The 16,327-nt window shown below is 40.5% G+C and overlaps 1 protein-coding gene across 1 annotated transcript in view; it reads left to right on the plus strand.

Moving 5' to 3' along the window:
* LOC133554057 (sodium-coupled neutral amino acid transporter 3-like) overlaps positions 1 to 16,327 on the plus strand; it is a 46,462-nt gene that overhangs the window by 16,177 nt on the left and 13,958 nt on the right. The window contains exons 2-7 of the mRNA XM_061902418.1: positions 6,096 to 6,198; positions 6,271 to 6,340; positions 8,561 to 8,676; positions 10,499 to 10,572; positions 10,649 to 10,741; positions 13,567 to 13,648. Of these exons, the coding sequence (XP_061758402.1) occupies positions 6,128 to 6,198; positions 6,271 to 6,340; positions 8,561 to 8,676; positions 10,499 to 10,572; positions 10,649 to 10,741; positions 13,567 to 13,648 (506 nt within the window). The 5' untranslated portion in view covers positions 6,096 to 6,127. The remainder of the gene's footprint in view (positions 1 to 6,095; positions 6,199 to 6,270; positions 6,341 to 8,560; positions 8,677 to 10,498; positions 10,573 to 10,648; positions 10,742 to 13,566; positions 13,649 to 16,327) is intronic.

A 16,327-nucleotide genomic window follows, 5' to 3' on the forward strand; every position in this document is an offset into this window, starting at 1 on the left:
CATGTCCACACTTGTCATGTCCACACGTGTCATGTCCACACGTGTCATGTCCACACTTGTCATGTCCACACGTGTCATGTCCACACGTGTCATGTCCACACTTGTCATATCCACACGTCATGTCCACACGTGTCATGTCCACACTTGTCATGTCCACACTAGTCATGTCCACACGTGTCATGTCCACACTTGTCATGTTCACACTAGTCATGTCCACTCTAGTCATGTCCACACTTGTCATGTCCACACTTGTCATGTCCACACTAGTCATGTCCACACTTGTCATGTCCACACGTGTCATGTCCACACGTGTCATGTCCACACGTGTCATGTCCACACTAGTCACGTCCACACGTGTCACGTCCACACATGTCATGTCCACACTAGTCATGTCCACACTAGTCATGTCCACACGTGTCATGTCCACACTTGTCATGTCCACACTAGTCATGTCCACACGTGTCATGTCCACACTTGTCATGTTCACACTAGTCATGTCCACTCTAGTCATGTCCACACTTGTCATGTCCACACTTGTCATGTCCACACTAGTCATGTCCACACTTGTCATGTCCACACGTGTCATGTCCACACGTGTCATGTCCACACGTGTCATGTCCACACTAGTCACGTCCACACGTGTCACGTCCACACGTGTCACGTCCACATGTGTCACGTCCACACATGTCATGTCCACACTTGTCATGTCCACACTTGTCATGTCCACACTTGTCATGTCCACACTAGTCATGTCCACACTAGTCATGTCCACACGTGTCATGTCCACACTTGTCATGTCCACACTTGTCATGTCCACACTTGTCATGTCCACACTAGTCATGTCCACACTAGTCACGTCCACACGTGTCACGTCCACACGTGTCACGTCCACATGTGTCACGTCCACACATGTCATGTCCACACTTGTCATGTCCACACTTGTCATGTCCACACTTGTCATGTCCACACTAGTCATGTCCACACTAGTCATGTCCACACGTGTCATGTCCACACTTGTCATGTCCACACTAGTCATGTCCACACTTGTCATGTCCACACTAGTCATGTCCACACGTGTCATGTCCACACTTGTCATGTTCACACTAGTCATGTCCACTCTAGTCATGTCCACACTTGTCATGTCCACACTTGTCATGTCCACACTAGTCATGTCCACACTTGTCATGTCCACACGTGTCATGTCCACACGTGTCATGTCCACACGTGTCATGTCCACACTAGTCACGTCCACACGTGTCACGTCCACACGTGTCACGTCCACATGTGTCACGTCCACACATGTCATGTCCACACTTGTCATGTCCACACTTGTCATGTCCACACTTGTCATGTCCACACTAGTCATGTCCACACTAGTCATGTCCACACTAGTCATGTCCACTCTAGTCATGTCCACACTTGTCATGTCCACACTTGTCATGTCCACACTTGTCATGTCCACACTTGTCATGTCCACACTAGTCATGTCCACAGAAGTGATGTCCACAGAAACAAAGAAAGGTTTGGGCTCACAAGAGCTTGATTGCTGAGAGTTTGTCTGAAGAAGACAAGAAGACAAGGAAGTGTGTCTAAAAAAAGCCATCCTGCGTGTGGTTAGCACGTCTGCCTCAGTGCCAACACCAATGTTTGTCTCTGCCCAACACGCCCGGGACAGTGCAGGGTCTACTCAGAGCAAAGTCAGCTGGGATAGGCTCCAGCTTCCAGTCTCTTATTGCGCAATAGCAACCTTGGAACCAGCAAACCAACTGTGTCGCGACACACAAAGCTAGCGTTAGCGCAGTGATGTCATTAGCTTAAAGACAAGACGTAGATTTGCTCAAATGTGTACTCAAGCAAGAGAACAGTTTCTTAAAATAAGTCTTTGTTAACCTTTGTTGGCTAGCGAGGCTGCCCCACAACAGTACTTCTCAACCCTTCTTCAGGGATGTCAACGTCTTTTTCATTCAAGTACCCCCTAATCACAGCTAAGCACTTTTGGTTTAATTGTTGTTATTTTCAGAATATTTTTGAAAAATCTCACGTACCCCTTGGCATACCTTCAAGTACCCCCAGGGGTACATGTACCCCCTTTTTCAGAACCACTGCCCTAGAGGACTGCCAAAAATATTTGGTTCTCCACAGCGGCACTCAGCTGTACTCACGTTTGTTGCTAGCATCGATGCTAAATGCACATCTGTGACGACCAACCCGGACTGAAATTTACAGCTGCTATCGTTGCTAAATGAATATAAAAGAGACAACCACATTTCCTGCTAGCATCAAGACTGAATTAATAAATGAGAGGACCAACCCAGACTTAAATTTCTTGCTAGCATCGATGCTAAAAGAATATATGTGACAACTAACCCCGACTGAAATTTCTTGCTAGCATCGATGCTAAATGAATATATTTGACAACTAACCCAGACTTAAATTTCTTGCTAGCATCAAGACTAAATTAATAAATGAGAGGACCAACCCAGACTTAAATTTCTTGCTAGCATCGATGCTAAAAGAATATATGTGACAACTAACCCCGACTGAAATTTCTTGCTAGCATCGATGCTAAATGAATATATGTGACAACTAACCCCGACTGAAGTTTCTTGCTAGCATCAAGACTAAATTAATAAATGAGAGGACCAACCCCAACTGAAATTTCTTGCTAGCATCGATGCTAAATGAATATATGTGACAACTAACCCCGACTGAAATTTCTTGCTAGCATCAAGACTAAATTAATAAATGAGAGGACCAACCCCAACTGAAATTTCTTGCTAGCATCGATGCTAAATGAATATATGTGACAACTAACCCCGACTGAAATTTCTTGCTAGCATCAAGACTAAATTAATAAATGAGAGGACCAACCCCGACTGAAATTTCTTGCTAGCATCGATGCTAAATGAATATATGTGACAACTAACCCCGACTGAAATTTCTTGCTAGCATCAAGACTAAATTAATAAATGAGAGGACCAACCCCGACTGAAATTTCTTGCTAGCATCGATGCTAAATGAATATATGTGACAACTAACCCCGACTGAAATTTCTTGCTAGCATCAAGACTAAATTAATAAATGAGAGGACCAACCCAGACTTAAATGTATTGCTAGCATCGATGCTAAAAGAATATATGTGACAACTAACCCCGACTGAAATTTCTTGCTAGCATCGATGCTAAATGAATATATGTGACAACTAACCCCGACTGAAATTTCTTGCTAGCATCAAGACTAAATTAATAAATGAGAGGACCAACCCCGACTGAAATTTCTTGCTAGCATCGATGCTAAATGAATATATGTGACAACTAACCCCGACTGAAATTTCTTGCTAGCATCAAGACTAAATTAATAAATGAGAGGACCAACCCAGACTTAAATGTATTGCTAGCATCGATGCTAAAAGAATATATGTGACAACTAACCCCGACTGAAATTTCTTGCTAGCATCGATGCTAAATGAATATATGTGACAACTAACCCCGACTGAAATTTCTTGCTAGCATCAAGACTAAATTAATAAATGAGAGGACCAACCCCGACTGAAATTTCTTGCTAGCATCGATGCTAAATGAATATATGTGACAACTAACCCCGACTGAAATTTCTTGCTAGCATCAAGACTAAATTAATAAATGAGAGGACCAACCCAGACTTAAATGTATTGCTAGCATCGATGCTAAAAGAATATATGTGACAACTAACCCCGACTGAAATTTCTTGCTAGCATCGATGCTAAATGAATATATGTGACAACTAACCCCGACTGAAATTTCTTGCTAGCATCAAGACTAAATTAATAAATGAGAGGACCAACCCCGACTGAAATTTCTTGCTAGCATCGATGCTAAATGAATATATGTGACAACTAACCCCGACTGAAATTTCTTGCTAGCATCAAGACTAAATTAATAAATGAGAGGACCAACCCAGACTTAAATGTATTGCTAGCATCGATGCTAAAAGAATATATGTGACAACTAACCCCGACTGAAATTTCTTGCTAGCATCGATGCTAAATGAATATATGTGACAACTAACCCCGACTGAAATTTCTTGCTAGCATCAAGACTAAATTAATAAATGAGAGGACCAACCCCGACTGAAATTTCTTGCTAGCATCGATGCTAAATGAATATATGTGACAACTAACCCCGACTGAAATTTCTTGCTAGCATCAAGACCGTGGTAATACACTTTTCCACCACTTGTGGCAGTAATGACAATATCAAACAAACAGAAGAAGTCTGGAGCTAAAGTTTCTTAAGCGCAAAAATTATGACTTAGGGCCATGCCTGTTAAGTCTGTGGTAATATTTGAGCGGGCCCCGGGCCCCTGTGTAGTGGAAAAGTTAGACTGTAGGTGAAAAGGTTCAGAAAGCCTATGTTATTATAAATGTGACAAATAATGACTTGTTATGCTACATTAATTATTAATACTATCATCAATATGTGGAGTTGATTGTGCAAAATAGAACATGTATTTTCATATGTTGGCTTTGTTCTATCATCATTTGAGCAACAAAGTGTGTGTGAGTGAGAAAACAATGACCTGATGTGACAGCGTGCTGGCGTCCAAGTAGACCACAACGTTGTGTTTGCTATCCAGTGGTAGTCATGTCCCCAAGTAGACCACAACGTTGTGTTTGCTGTCCAGTGGTAGTCATGCCCCCAAGTAGACCACAGCGTTGTGTTTGCTGTCCAGTGGTAGTCATGCCCCCAAGTAGACCACAACATTGTGTTTGCTGTCCAGTGGTAGTCATGCCCCCAAGTAGACCACAACATTGTGTTTGCTGTCCAGTGGTAGTCATGCCCCCAAGTAGACCACAACATTGTGTTTGCTGTCCAGTGGTAGTCATGCCCCCAAGTAGACCACAACATTGTGTTTGCTGTCCAATGGTAGTCATGCCCCCAAGTAGACCACAACGTTGTGTTTGCTGTCCAATGGTAGTCATGCCCCCAAGTAGACCACAACATTGTGTTTGCTGTCCAGTGGTAGTCATGCCCCCAAGTAGACCACAACGTTGTATTTGCTGTCCAGTGGTAGTCATGCCCCCAAGTAGACCACAACATTGTGTTTGCTGTCCAGTGGTAGTCATGCCCCCAAGTAGACCACAACATTGTGTTTGCTGTCCAATGGTAGTCATGCCCCCAAGTAGACCACAACATTGTGTTTGCTGTCCAGTGGTAGTCATGCCCCCAAGTAGACCACAACATTGTGTTTGCTGTCCAGTGGTAGTCATGCCCCCAAGTAGACCACAACATTGTGTTTGCTGTCCAGTGGTAGTCATGCCCCCAAGTAGACCACAACATTGTGTTTGCTGTCCAGTGGTAGTCATGCCCCCAAGTAGACCACAACATTGTGTTTGCTGTCCAATGGTAGTCATGCCCCCAAGTAGACCACAACATTGTGTTTGCTGTCCGGTGGTAGTCATGCCCCCAAGTAGACCACAACATTGTGTTTGCTGTCCAGTGGTAGTCATGCCCCCAAGTAGACCACAACATTGTGTTTGCTGTCCAATGGTAGTCATGCCCCCAAGTAGACCACAACATTGTGTTTGCTGTCCAATGGTAGTCATGCCCCCAAGTAGACCACAAGTTGACTTTGGAATATTTAGGAGCCAGGACATTTCAGGACTGGATTTGTTGGTCAGGTGGCATCCTGTGACAGTTCCATGCTGGAAATCACTGAGAGCGGCCCAGTCTTTCACAAATGTTTGTAGAAACAGTCTCCATGCTTAAGTGCTGGATTTGATACATCAGGCCATTTGGATGGTTGGACACCATACTTTTGACTATATATATATATATAACATTCCAATAGTTACTGCAAATGTCAGTATTTATACAGTATACATCATTATTTAAAAAAAATCATTTTGTGGAATCATTGCAATAAAGTAGTAAAAAAGGCCAAAAAACAATACCATGATAATAATTATAACTTGGATGACAATAAGCGTGATATGACATTTGTATGACTTTACGCTTGTAAAGCAAAACTGTAGTTAAAAACTGTTCATTCGTAAGATTCAATACAAGCACTGATATCACTTTATTTTAAAAATGTCTTGCATTTGTGTTTTTCAGATATTTGACTGTGTCGTAAGTAAAAGGAGTCCATGGAAATGGAAATGGAGAAAGTATCAAATGCTAACCAACAGAATGGAGCTGCAGTGGCCATGGATGCAGAGTAGGTCATATTTGCTGGACTATCAACCAATCTTGTATTGTTTACATTAAAAGTACAATATTTCACTTCCAGAGTCCCAGAAGAGGAACAAATGTTTCTGGAACACAAGAGCAAAACACCAAAGAGCCCTCAGTTTACGGACGTGAGTACGATTCCCTCAGATCCTAGGCTAAACCCATCCAATTGTTTTTGGTCGGCGGGCAGCTAACTGTAACTGTTTATGTCCGCTACAACACCTAGTACACTTGCACCTTGGTTTTCAGCTACTTCTTATGAGTTGTTTATCAGCTACTTCTTACGAGTTGTTTATCAGCTACTTCTTACGAGTTGTTTATCAGCTACTTCTTACGAGTTGTTTATCAGCTACTTCTTACGAGTTGTTTATCAGCTACTTTTTATGAGTTGTTTATCAGCTACTTCTTCCGAGTTGTTTATCAGCTACTTCTTACGAGTTGTTTATCAGCTACTTCTTACGAGTTGTTTATCAGCTACTTCTTACGAGTTGTTTATCAGCTACTTCTTACGAGTTGTTTATCAGCTACTTCTTATGAGTTGTTTATCAGCTACTTCTTATGAGTTGTTTATCAGCTACTTCTTCCGAGTTGTTTATCAGCTACTTCTTCCGAGTTGTTTATCAGCTACTTCTTACGAGTTGTTTATCAGCTACTTCTTACGAGTTGTTTATCAGCTACTTCTTACGAGTTGTTTATCAGCTACTTCTTACGAGTTGTTTATCAGCGACTTCTTACGAGTTGTTTATCAGCTACTTCTTACGAGTTGTTTATCAGCTACTTCTTACGAGTTGTTTATCAGTTACTTCTTACGAGTTGTTTATCAGCTACTTCTTACGAGTTGTTTATCAGCGACTTCTTACGAGTTGTTTATCAGCTACTTCTTATGAGTTGTTTATCAGCTACTTCTTACAAGTTGTTTATCAGCTACTTCTTATGAGTTGTTTATCAGCTACTTCTTACGAGTTGTTTATCAGCTACTTCTTATGAGTTGTTTATCAGCTACTTCTTATGAGTTGTTTATCAGCTACTTCTTATGAGTTGTTTATCAGCTACTTCTTACAAGTTGTTTATCAGCTACTTCTTATGAGTTGTTTATCAGCTACTTCTTACAAGTTGTTTATCAGCTACTTCTTATGAGTTGTTTATCAGCTACTTCTTATGAGTTGTTTATCAGCTACTTCTTACAAGTTGTTTATCAGCTACTTCTTATGAGTTGTTTATCAGCTACTTCTTACGAGTTGTTCATCAGCTACTTCTTACGAGTTGTTTATCAGCTACTTCTTACGAGTTGTTTATCAACTACTTCTTATGAGTTGTTTATCAGCTACTTCTTACGCTTTAAGTTCCAAGCCTCCCCACCACTAGCTGACATCTCAAATATCGCAGTGAACTTTGTAAGATCCGACCAAAACACTCGGTCCCAGTAGCTGATATCGAGATGGATAGTGAGTGTGAAGGACAGTGCCAGTGGTAGTCATTGAACCCAAGAGAGAAATGACAGAGCGTGTAGCTAGCTAACCTACTCAGTGGTCTAGTGGTTAGAGTGTCCGCCCTGAGGTGGGTAGGTTGTGAGTTCAAACCCCGGCCGAGTCATACCAAAGACTATAAAAATGGGAGCCATTACCTCCCTGCTTGGCACTCAGCATTAAGGCTTGGAATTTGGGGTTAAATCTCCAAAAATGATTCCCGGGTACAGCCACGGCTGCTGCTCACTGCTCCCCTCACCTCCTAGGGGGTGAACAAGGGGATTGGTCAAATGCAAAGGACAAATTTCACCACACCTAGTGTGTGTGTGTGTGTGTGTGTATGTGTGTGTGTGTGTGTGTGTGACTATTATTGGTACTTTAAACTTTGGTGGAGCAGTCGGGGCGTAGCACTGCTCGTCGGCACCATACTGAAACAGAAGGAGTTCAGCTAAGATACTATCTCATTTATCCATAAAAATATGAAGAAGCTACCGATGGTGCGTTGGACAGAGAATCACATCTAAGGAGATACCGTAAAAGTCCACTTTCCAAGGTAAATACTGTATATTTTTATTACATTACTTCACTAGATGTTCTTCTGTGTTAATACAATATTTCTCATCTAAAAGTGTTTCTTCTTGAGAAGAAAAGCAGGTTACATGTTCAAATTGTGCGCTTTTGAGAGGACGACGCACAAGTGAAATTCATTTCAATAGAAAACGTTGATTTGAGAGGCCAACACTTTGAGTTAGCAGAAGCATTTGAAGGTAGCACGCTATGTCAAACATCAACAACATATGCAGTTAGCTTTGGTGCTCAGCAGTCATGGAGTGACTTTCTACATTCACACTTTGAAATTCAAGTCATTTTTCATCTTCACAGTTTGAGGGCAAGACCTCCTTTGGAATGTCCGTCTTTAACCTGAGCAACGCCATCATGGGCAGCGGCATTCTGGGACTTTCCTACGCCATGTCCAACACAGGCATGCTGCTTTTCCTGTGAGTCTCTACTCAAGTGCATACTCATTAGCATCAAGTGCACACTCATTATTATCAACTGCATACTCATTATCATCAAGTGCATACTCATGGTGCTTTTCCTGTGAGTCTATCACCAAGTGCATACTCATTGTCATCAAGCGCACACTCATTCCAATCAAGTGCATACTCATTATAATCAAGTGCATACTCATGGTGCTTTTCCTGTGAGTCTATAATCAAGTGCTCACTCATTATAATCAAGTGCATACTCATTATAATCAAGTGCACACTCAATATAATCTAGTGCATACTCATTATCATCAAGTGCATACTCATGGTGCTTTTCCTGTGAGTCTATCATCAAGTGCATACTCATTATCAAGTGCACACTCATTATAATCAAGTGCATACTCAATATAATCAAGTGCATACTCATGGTGCTTTTCCTGTGAGTCTATAATCAAGTGCATACTCATTAGCATCAAGTGCACACTCATAATGAAGTGCACACTCATTATAATCAAGTGCATACTCATTATAATCAAGTGCATACTCATTATAATCAAGTGCATACTCATGGTGCTTTTCCTGTGAGTCTATCATCAAGTGCACACTCATAATCAAGTGCATACTGTTTACATTCAAGTGCATACTCATTATAATCAAGTGCATACTCATGGTGCTTTTCCTGTGAGTCTATCTATCATCAAGTGCACACTCATAATCAAGTGCAGACTCATTACATTCAAGTGCATACTCATTATAATCAAGTGCATATTCATGGTGCATTTGCTGCGAGTCTGTCATCAAGTGCACATTCATTATAATCAAGTGCATACTCATTCTAGTCAAGTGCATACTCATGAAGTGCATATTCGGCCTCAGGCTGTGTACCGATGACAGATTAAAGCGCCAACATTTTTAAAGCCATGAAAACGGATTTGCTTTACCTGGACTACTCAGACTTTTCTCCTCTTAAGTGCATTACTTGTGTGTATTTAACACTATGATGGATTTACCAGGCTTCTATTCATATTTAATATGGATTTACCAAAGTACTATTGATATTCATTATGTATTTACCAGGGTCCTATTGCTATGTACTATGTATTTACCTGGGTTCTATTGACAGTTATTATGTATTTACCAGGGTCTTATTGGTATGTACTATGTATTTACCTGGGTTCTATTGATATTCATTATGTATTTACCTGGGTTCTACTGACATTTATTATGTATTTACCAGGGTCCTATTTATATGTATTTAACAGGATCCTGTTTATGTATATACCAAGGTCCTAATTTTATGTAATTACCAGGTTCTTATTTCTATTTACCAGGTTTCTGCTGATATGTATTTACCAGGGTCTTATTGACATGTATTTACCAGGGTCTTATTGACATGTACTTACCAGGGTCTTATTGACATGTATTTACCAGGGTCTTATTGACATGTACTTACCAGGGTCTTATTGACATGTACTTACCAGGGTCTTATTGACATGTACTTACCAGGGTCTTATTGACATGTATTTACCAGGGTCTTATTGACATGTATTTACCAGGGTCTTATTGACATGTATTTACCAGGGTCTTATTGACATGTACTTACCAGGGTCTTATTGACATGTATTTACCAGGGTCTTATTGACATGTATTTACCAGGGTCTTATTGACATGTATTTACCAGGGTCTTATTGACATGTATTTACCAGGGTCTTATTGACATGTACTTACCAGGGTCTTATTGACATGTATTTACCAGGGTCTTATTGACATGTACTTACCAGGGTCTTATTGACATGTACTTACCAGGGTCTTATTGACATGTACTTACCAGGGTCCTGCTGATATGTATTGCGTGTCTGTCCTGTTACTCCATCCATCTCCTGCTCCGCAGTGCTGGATTTGTGGGTAAGTCCTCCAAGAATTGAGTAAATAACGACAAAAAGATTGGCGTTACTTGAGATGTCTGGCCCTCTGCCAACAGGTATCCGTGCCTACGAGCACCTGGGCATGCGAGCCTTTGGCCAGCCAGGCAAGATCCTGGCAGCTGTGGTCATCACGCTGCACAACATTGGAGGTAAGCTGGCGGCCTCACAGGAAGTTCTTTGACAATTGATGGCAAGAAAAACATCATTTTGAACATTTTCCATTTTCATGCCAATTTATTCAGTGTTTTCCATACATGTATTCTTTGGCCCGCCATGAATACATTTGGGCCACCACAAATATATGAAGCATTTGGGCCACCACAAATATATGAAGCATTCCAGTATTACAGAGGTAGCATCAATAACTTCCTTCCTTAGCAGTACAGAGTTAGCATCAATAAAATCTGTTACAGTTGAATTGTATTTGAGTGGACACATGGAAGTACAGTTGATGCCTATTAAAGCACCAGTTGATGCACCAGTTGATGCCTATTAAAGCACCAGTTGATGCACCAGTTGATGCCTGTTAAAGCACCAGTTGATGCACCAGTTGATGCCTGTTAAAGCACCAGTTGATGCCTGTTAAAGCACCAGTTGATGCACCAGTTGATGCCTATTAAAGCACCAGTTGATGCACCAGTTGATGCCTATTAAAGCACCAGTTGATGCACCAGTTGATGCCTATTAAAGCACCAGTTGATGCACCAGTTGATGCCTATTAAAGCACCAGTTGATGCACCAGTTGATGCCTATTAAAGCACCAGTTGATGCACCAGTTGATGCACCAGTTGATGCCTATTAAAGCACCAGTTGATGCCTATTAAAGCACCAGTTGATGCCTATTAAAGCACCAGTTGATGCCTATTAAATCACCAGTTGATGCCTATTAAAGCACCAGTTGATGCACCAGTTGATGCCTGTTAAAGCACAGTTGATGCACCAGTTGATGCCTATTAAAGCACCAGTTGATGCCTGTTAAAGCACCAGTTGATGCCTATTAAAGCACCAGTTGATGCACCAGTTGATGCCTATTAAAGCACCAGTTGATGCACCAGTTGATGCCTGTTAAAGCACCAGTTGATGCACCAGTTGATGCCTGTTAAAGCACCAGTTGATGCCTATTAAAGCACCAGTTGATGCCTATTAAAGCACCAGTTGATGCACCAGTTGATGCCTGTTAAAGCACCAGTTGATGCCTATTAAAGCACCAGTTGATGCACCAGTTGATGCACCAGTTGATGCCTGTTAAAGCACCAGTTGATGCACCAGTTGATGCCTGTTAAAGCACCAGTTGATGCACCAGTTGATGCCTATTAAAGCACCAGTTGATGCACCAGTTGATGCCTATTAAAGCACCAGTTGATGCACCAGTTGATGCCTATTAAAGCACCAGTTGATGCACCAGTTGATGCCTATTAAAGCACCAGTTGATGCACCAGTTGATGCCTGTTAAAGCACCAGTTGATGCACCAGTTGATGCCTATTAAAGCACCAGTTGATGCACCAGTTGATGCCTGTTAAAGCACCAGTTGATGCACCAGTTGATGCCTGTTAAAGCACCAGTTGATGCACCAGTTGATGCACCAGTTGATGCCTGTTAAAGCACCAGTTGATGCACCAGTTGATGCCTGTTAAAGCACCAGTTGATGCACCAGTTGATGCCTGTTAAAGCACCAGTTGATGCACCAGTTGATGCCTATTAAAGCACCAGTTGATGCACCAGTTGATGCCTATTAAAGCACCAGTTGATGCACCAGTTGATGCACCAGTTGATGCCTGTTAAAGCACCAGTTGATGCACCAGTTGATGCACCAGTTGATGCCTGTTAAAGCACCAGTTGATGCACCAGTTGATGCACCAGTTGATGCCTGTTAAAGCACCAGTTGATGCACCAGTTGATGCCTGTTAAAGCACCAGTTGATGCACCAGTTGATGCCTGTTAAAGCACCAGTTGATGCACCAGTTGATGCCTATTAAAGCACCAGTTGATGCACCAGTTGATGCCTATTAAAGCACCAGTTGATGCACCAGTTGATGCCTATTAAAGCACCAGTTGATGCACCAGTTGATGCCTGTTAAAGCACCAGTTGATGCACCAGTTGATGCCTGTTAAAGTACCAGTTGATGCACCAGTTGATGCCTGTTAAAGCACCAGTTGATGCACCAGTTGATGCCTATTAAAGCACCAGTTGATGCACCAGTTGATGCCTATTAAAGCACCAGTTGATGCACCAGTTGATGCCTGTTAAAGCACCAGTTGATGCACCAGTTGATGCCTATTAAAGCACCAGTTGATGCACCAGTTGATGCCTGTTAAAGCACCAGTTGATGCACCAGTTGATGCCTATTAAAGCACCAGTTGATGCACCAGTTGATGCCTGTTAAAGCACCAGTTGATGCACCAGTTGATGCCTGTTAAAGCACCAGTTGATGCCTGTTAAAGCACCAGTTGATGCACCAGTTGATGCCTGTTAAAGCACCAGTTGATGCACCAGTTGATGCCTGTTAAAGCACCAGTTGATGCACCAGTTGATGCCTGTTAAAGCACCAGTTGATGCACCAGTTGATGCCTGTTAAAGCACCAGTTGATGCACCAGTTGATGCCTATTAAAGCACCAGTTGATGCACCAGTTGATGCCTGTTAAAGCACCAGTTGATGCACCAGTTGATGCCTATTAAAGCACCAGTTGATGCACCAGTTGATGCCTGTTAAAGCACCAGTTGATGCACCAGTTGATGCCAGTTGATGCACCAGTTGAATGAGTCGACTGAAGCAGTATTAAAACCACTTGTTTTAATCAAGACTATCTCAAAACAAATGTAATTGCGTGGAACTTTTCCAAATGAGTCACTTGGTTCCCATAAGTCCATGTAAAATGTCCAACTTTAAAATGGTCCTAATTGCAAGTCAGACGTCAGGGTAACTAGACCTGTTGGTGGAAATATGAATTATAGGCCTGTACATTTTTTGCAGCCATGTCCAGCTACCTGTTCATCGTGAAGTCAGAGTTGCCGCTGGTAATCCAGGCTTTTCTAGGCCAAACATCTGGCTCTGAGTAAGTATGACTTGAATATTACATTTGTTCTAGAATTCTTCATCTAAGTCTCAACTTGTCCGGGATTGGCTGTTACTGATCACAGTCAAAGTATCCATTTTTTCATGGAAAAATACATAATGTCATTAATGAATAACGAATAAAAATGGACAATTGATAGAGATTTCCTGTGAAAAAGTATGTGATCAGAAAGGTCGATAGCAAAACCAATCCAATTTTCTTTGGTCCCCTGGATGGCAGAGCTGGCTAGCAGCTAACTGTGGATGGTCATACACAGTGTGGAGCCGCTCCACTAAAGGAATAGTCCTCCAAATAAACCACATTTCTTTCCAGTGTTATTGTGACTGCAGGGCAGAGCTGAACATGTCACACAGAACAATCAGGAGCTGACAGGAAAGCAGCTAATTAATGTGAATCTTTGGACTCTAAAGATCTGATTCCTGGGTGACCACTTGATTGACAATCCATTCTCCATTCAACACGATTCTCTGGCAACGTAATATTTGGTATAATAATTACAATGAAACTATTTCAAAACAGTGTACAGGTTACAATATATTTATATTATTCATATATTATATATATAATATATGTCATATATTAATTATTATTGTTATTGTTTATTACGAGCAAACTGTGGTGCTGAATTGCACCCCAGGGATCAATAAAGTACTTTCTATTCTTTTCTATTCCATTTCCCAACTTATATGGAAACAGGATTTGTAGTGAAGAATCTTGTTTTTTTTGTATAGTTTAAAAACAATTATGAATCGATCTTGATTTTAGACAACAGCACTTATACTTCCGTTTCAAAGCACCAGAAAGAAGGAAACGCTGTAGATGTTCAACCCACAGTACCTGCAGTGAAAGAAGGCACTGTAGCAGAAACAATAACACACCTTTTATGAAAACGTATTGTTGAATACAAAACATTATGGCCGTCGATGAAGAAAAACCCATAAATTAGTAACACCGTTTCAGAAGCCGCAATGTACAAAGTGTAGGAAAAGTGTTGGCTATGTAAAATAGTGTTGATAGAGTGTTGGTTATGTAAAATAGTGTTGATAGAGTGATTGCTATGTAAAATAGTGTTGATAGAGTGATTGCTATGTAAAATAGTGTTGATAGAGTGTTGGCTATGTAAAATAGTGTTGATAGAGTGTTGGCTATGTAAAATAGTGTTGATAGAGTGTTGGCTATGTAAAATAGTGTTGATAGAGTGTTGGCTATGTAAAATAGTGTTGATAGAGTGTTGGCTATGTAAAATAGTGTTGATAGAGTGTTGGCTATGTAAAATAGTGTTGATAGAGTGATTGCTATGTAAAATAGTGTTGATAGAGTGATGGCTATGTAAAATAGTGTTGATAGAGTGATTGCTATGTAAAATAGTGTTGATAGAGTGATTGCTATGTAAAATAGTGTTGATAGAGTGATTGCTATGTAAAATAGTGTTGATAGAGTGTTGGCTATGTAAAATAGTGTTGATAGAGTGTTGGCTATGTAAAATAGTGTTGATAGAGTGATTGCTATGTAAAATAGTGTTGATAGAGTGATTGCTATGTAAAATAGTGTTGATAGAGTGTTGGCTATGTAAAATAGTGTTGATAGAGTGTTGGCTATGTAAAATAGTGTTGATAGAGTGTTGGCTATGTAAAATAGTGTTGATAGAGTGTTGGCTATGTAAAATAGTGTTGATAGAGTGTTGGCTATGTAAAATAGTGTTGATAGAGTGTTGGCTATGTAAAATAATGTTGATAGAGTGATGGCTATGTAAAATAGTGTTGATAGAGTGATTGCTATGTAAAATAGTGTTGATAGAGTGTTGGCTATGTAAAATAGTGTTGATAGAGTGATTGCTATGTAAAATAGTGTTGATAGAGTGTTGGCTATGTAAAATAGTGTTGATAGAGTGATTGCTATGTAAAATAGTGTTGATAGAGTGATTGCTATGTAAAATAGTGTTGATAGAGTGATTGCTATGTAAAATAGTGTTGATAGAGTGTTGGCTATGTAAAATAGTGTTGATAGAGTGATTGCTATGTAAAATAGTGTTGATAGAGTGATTGCTATGTAAAATAGTGTTGATAGAGTGTTGGCTATGTAAAATAGTGTTGATAGAGTGATTGCTATGTAAAATAGTGTTGATAGAGTGTTGGCTATGTAAAATAGTGTTGATAGAGTGATTGCTACGTAAAATAGTGTTGATAGAGTGTTGGCTATGTAAAATAGTGTTGATAGAGTGATTGCTATGTAAAATAGTGTTGATAGAGTGTTGGCTATGTAAAATAGTGTTGATAGAGTGTTGGCTATGTAAAATAGTGTTGATAGAGTGATTGTTATGTAAAATAGTGTTGATAGAGTGTTGGCTATGTAAAATAGTGTTGATAGAGTGATTGCTATGTAAAATAGTGTTGATAGAGTGATTGCTATGTAAAATAGTGTTGATAGAGTGTTGGCTATGTAAAATAGTGTTGATAGAGTGATTGCTATGTAAAATAGTGTTGATAGAGTGTTGGCTATGTAAAATAGTGTTGATAGAGTGATTGCTATGTAAAATAGTGTTGATAGAGTGATTGTTATGTAAAATAGTGTTGATAGAGTGTTGGCTATGTAAAATAGTGTTGATAGAGTGATTGCTATCTAAAATAGTGTTGATAGAGTGATTGCTATGTAAAATAG

This window comes from Nerophis ophidion, linkage group LG06 (assembly GCF_033978795.1).
Source record: "Nerophis ophidion isolate RoL-2023_Sa linkage group LG06, RoL_Noph_v1.0, whole genome shotgun sequence".
NCBI lineage: Eukaryota > Metazoa > Chordata > Actinopteri > Syngnathiformes > Syngnathidae > Nerophis > Nerophis ophidion.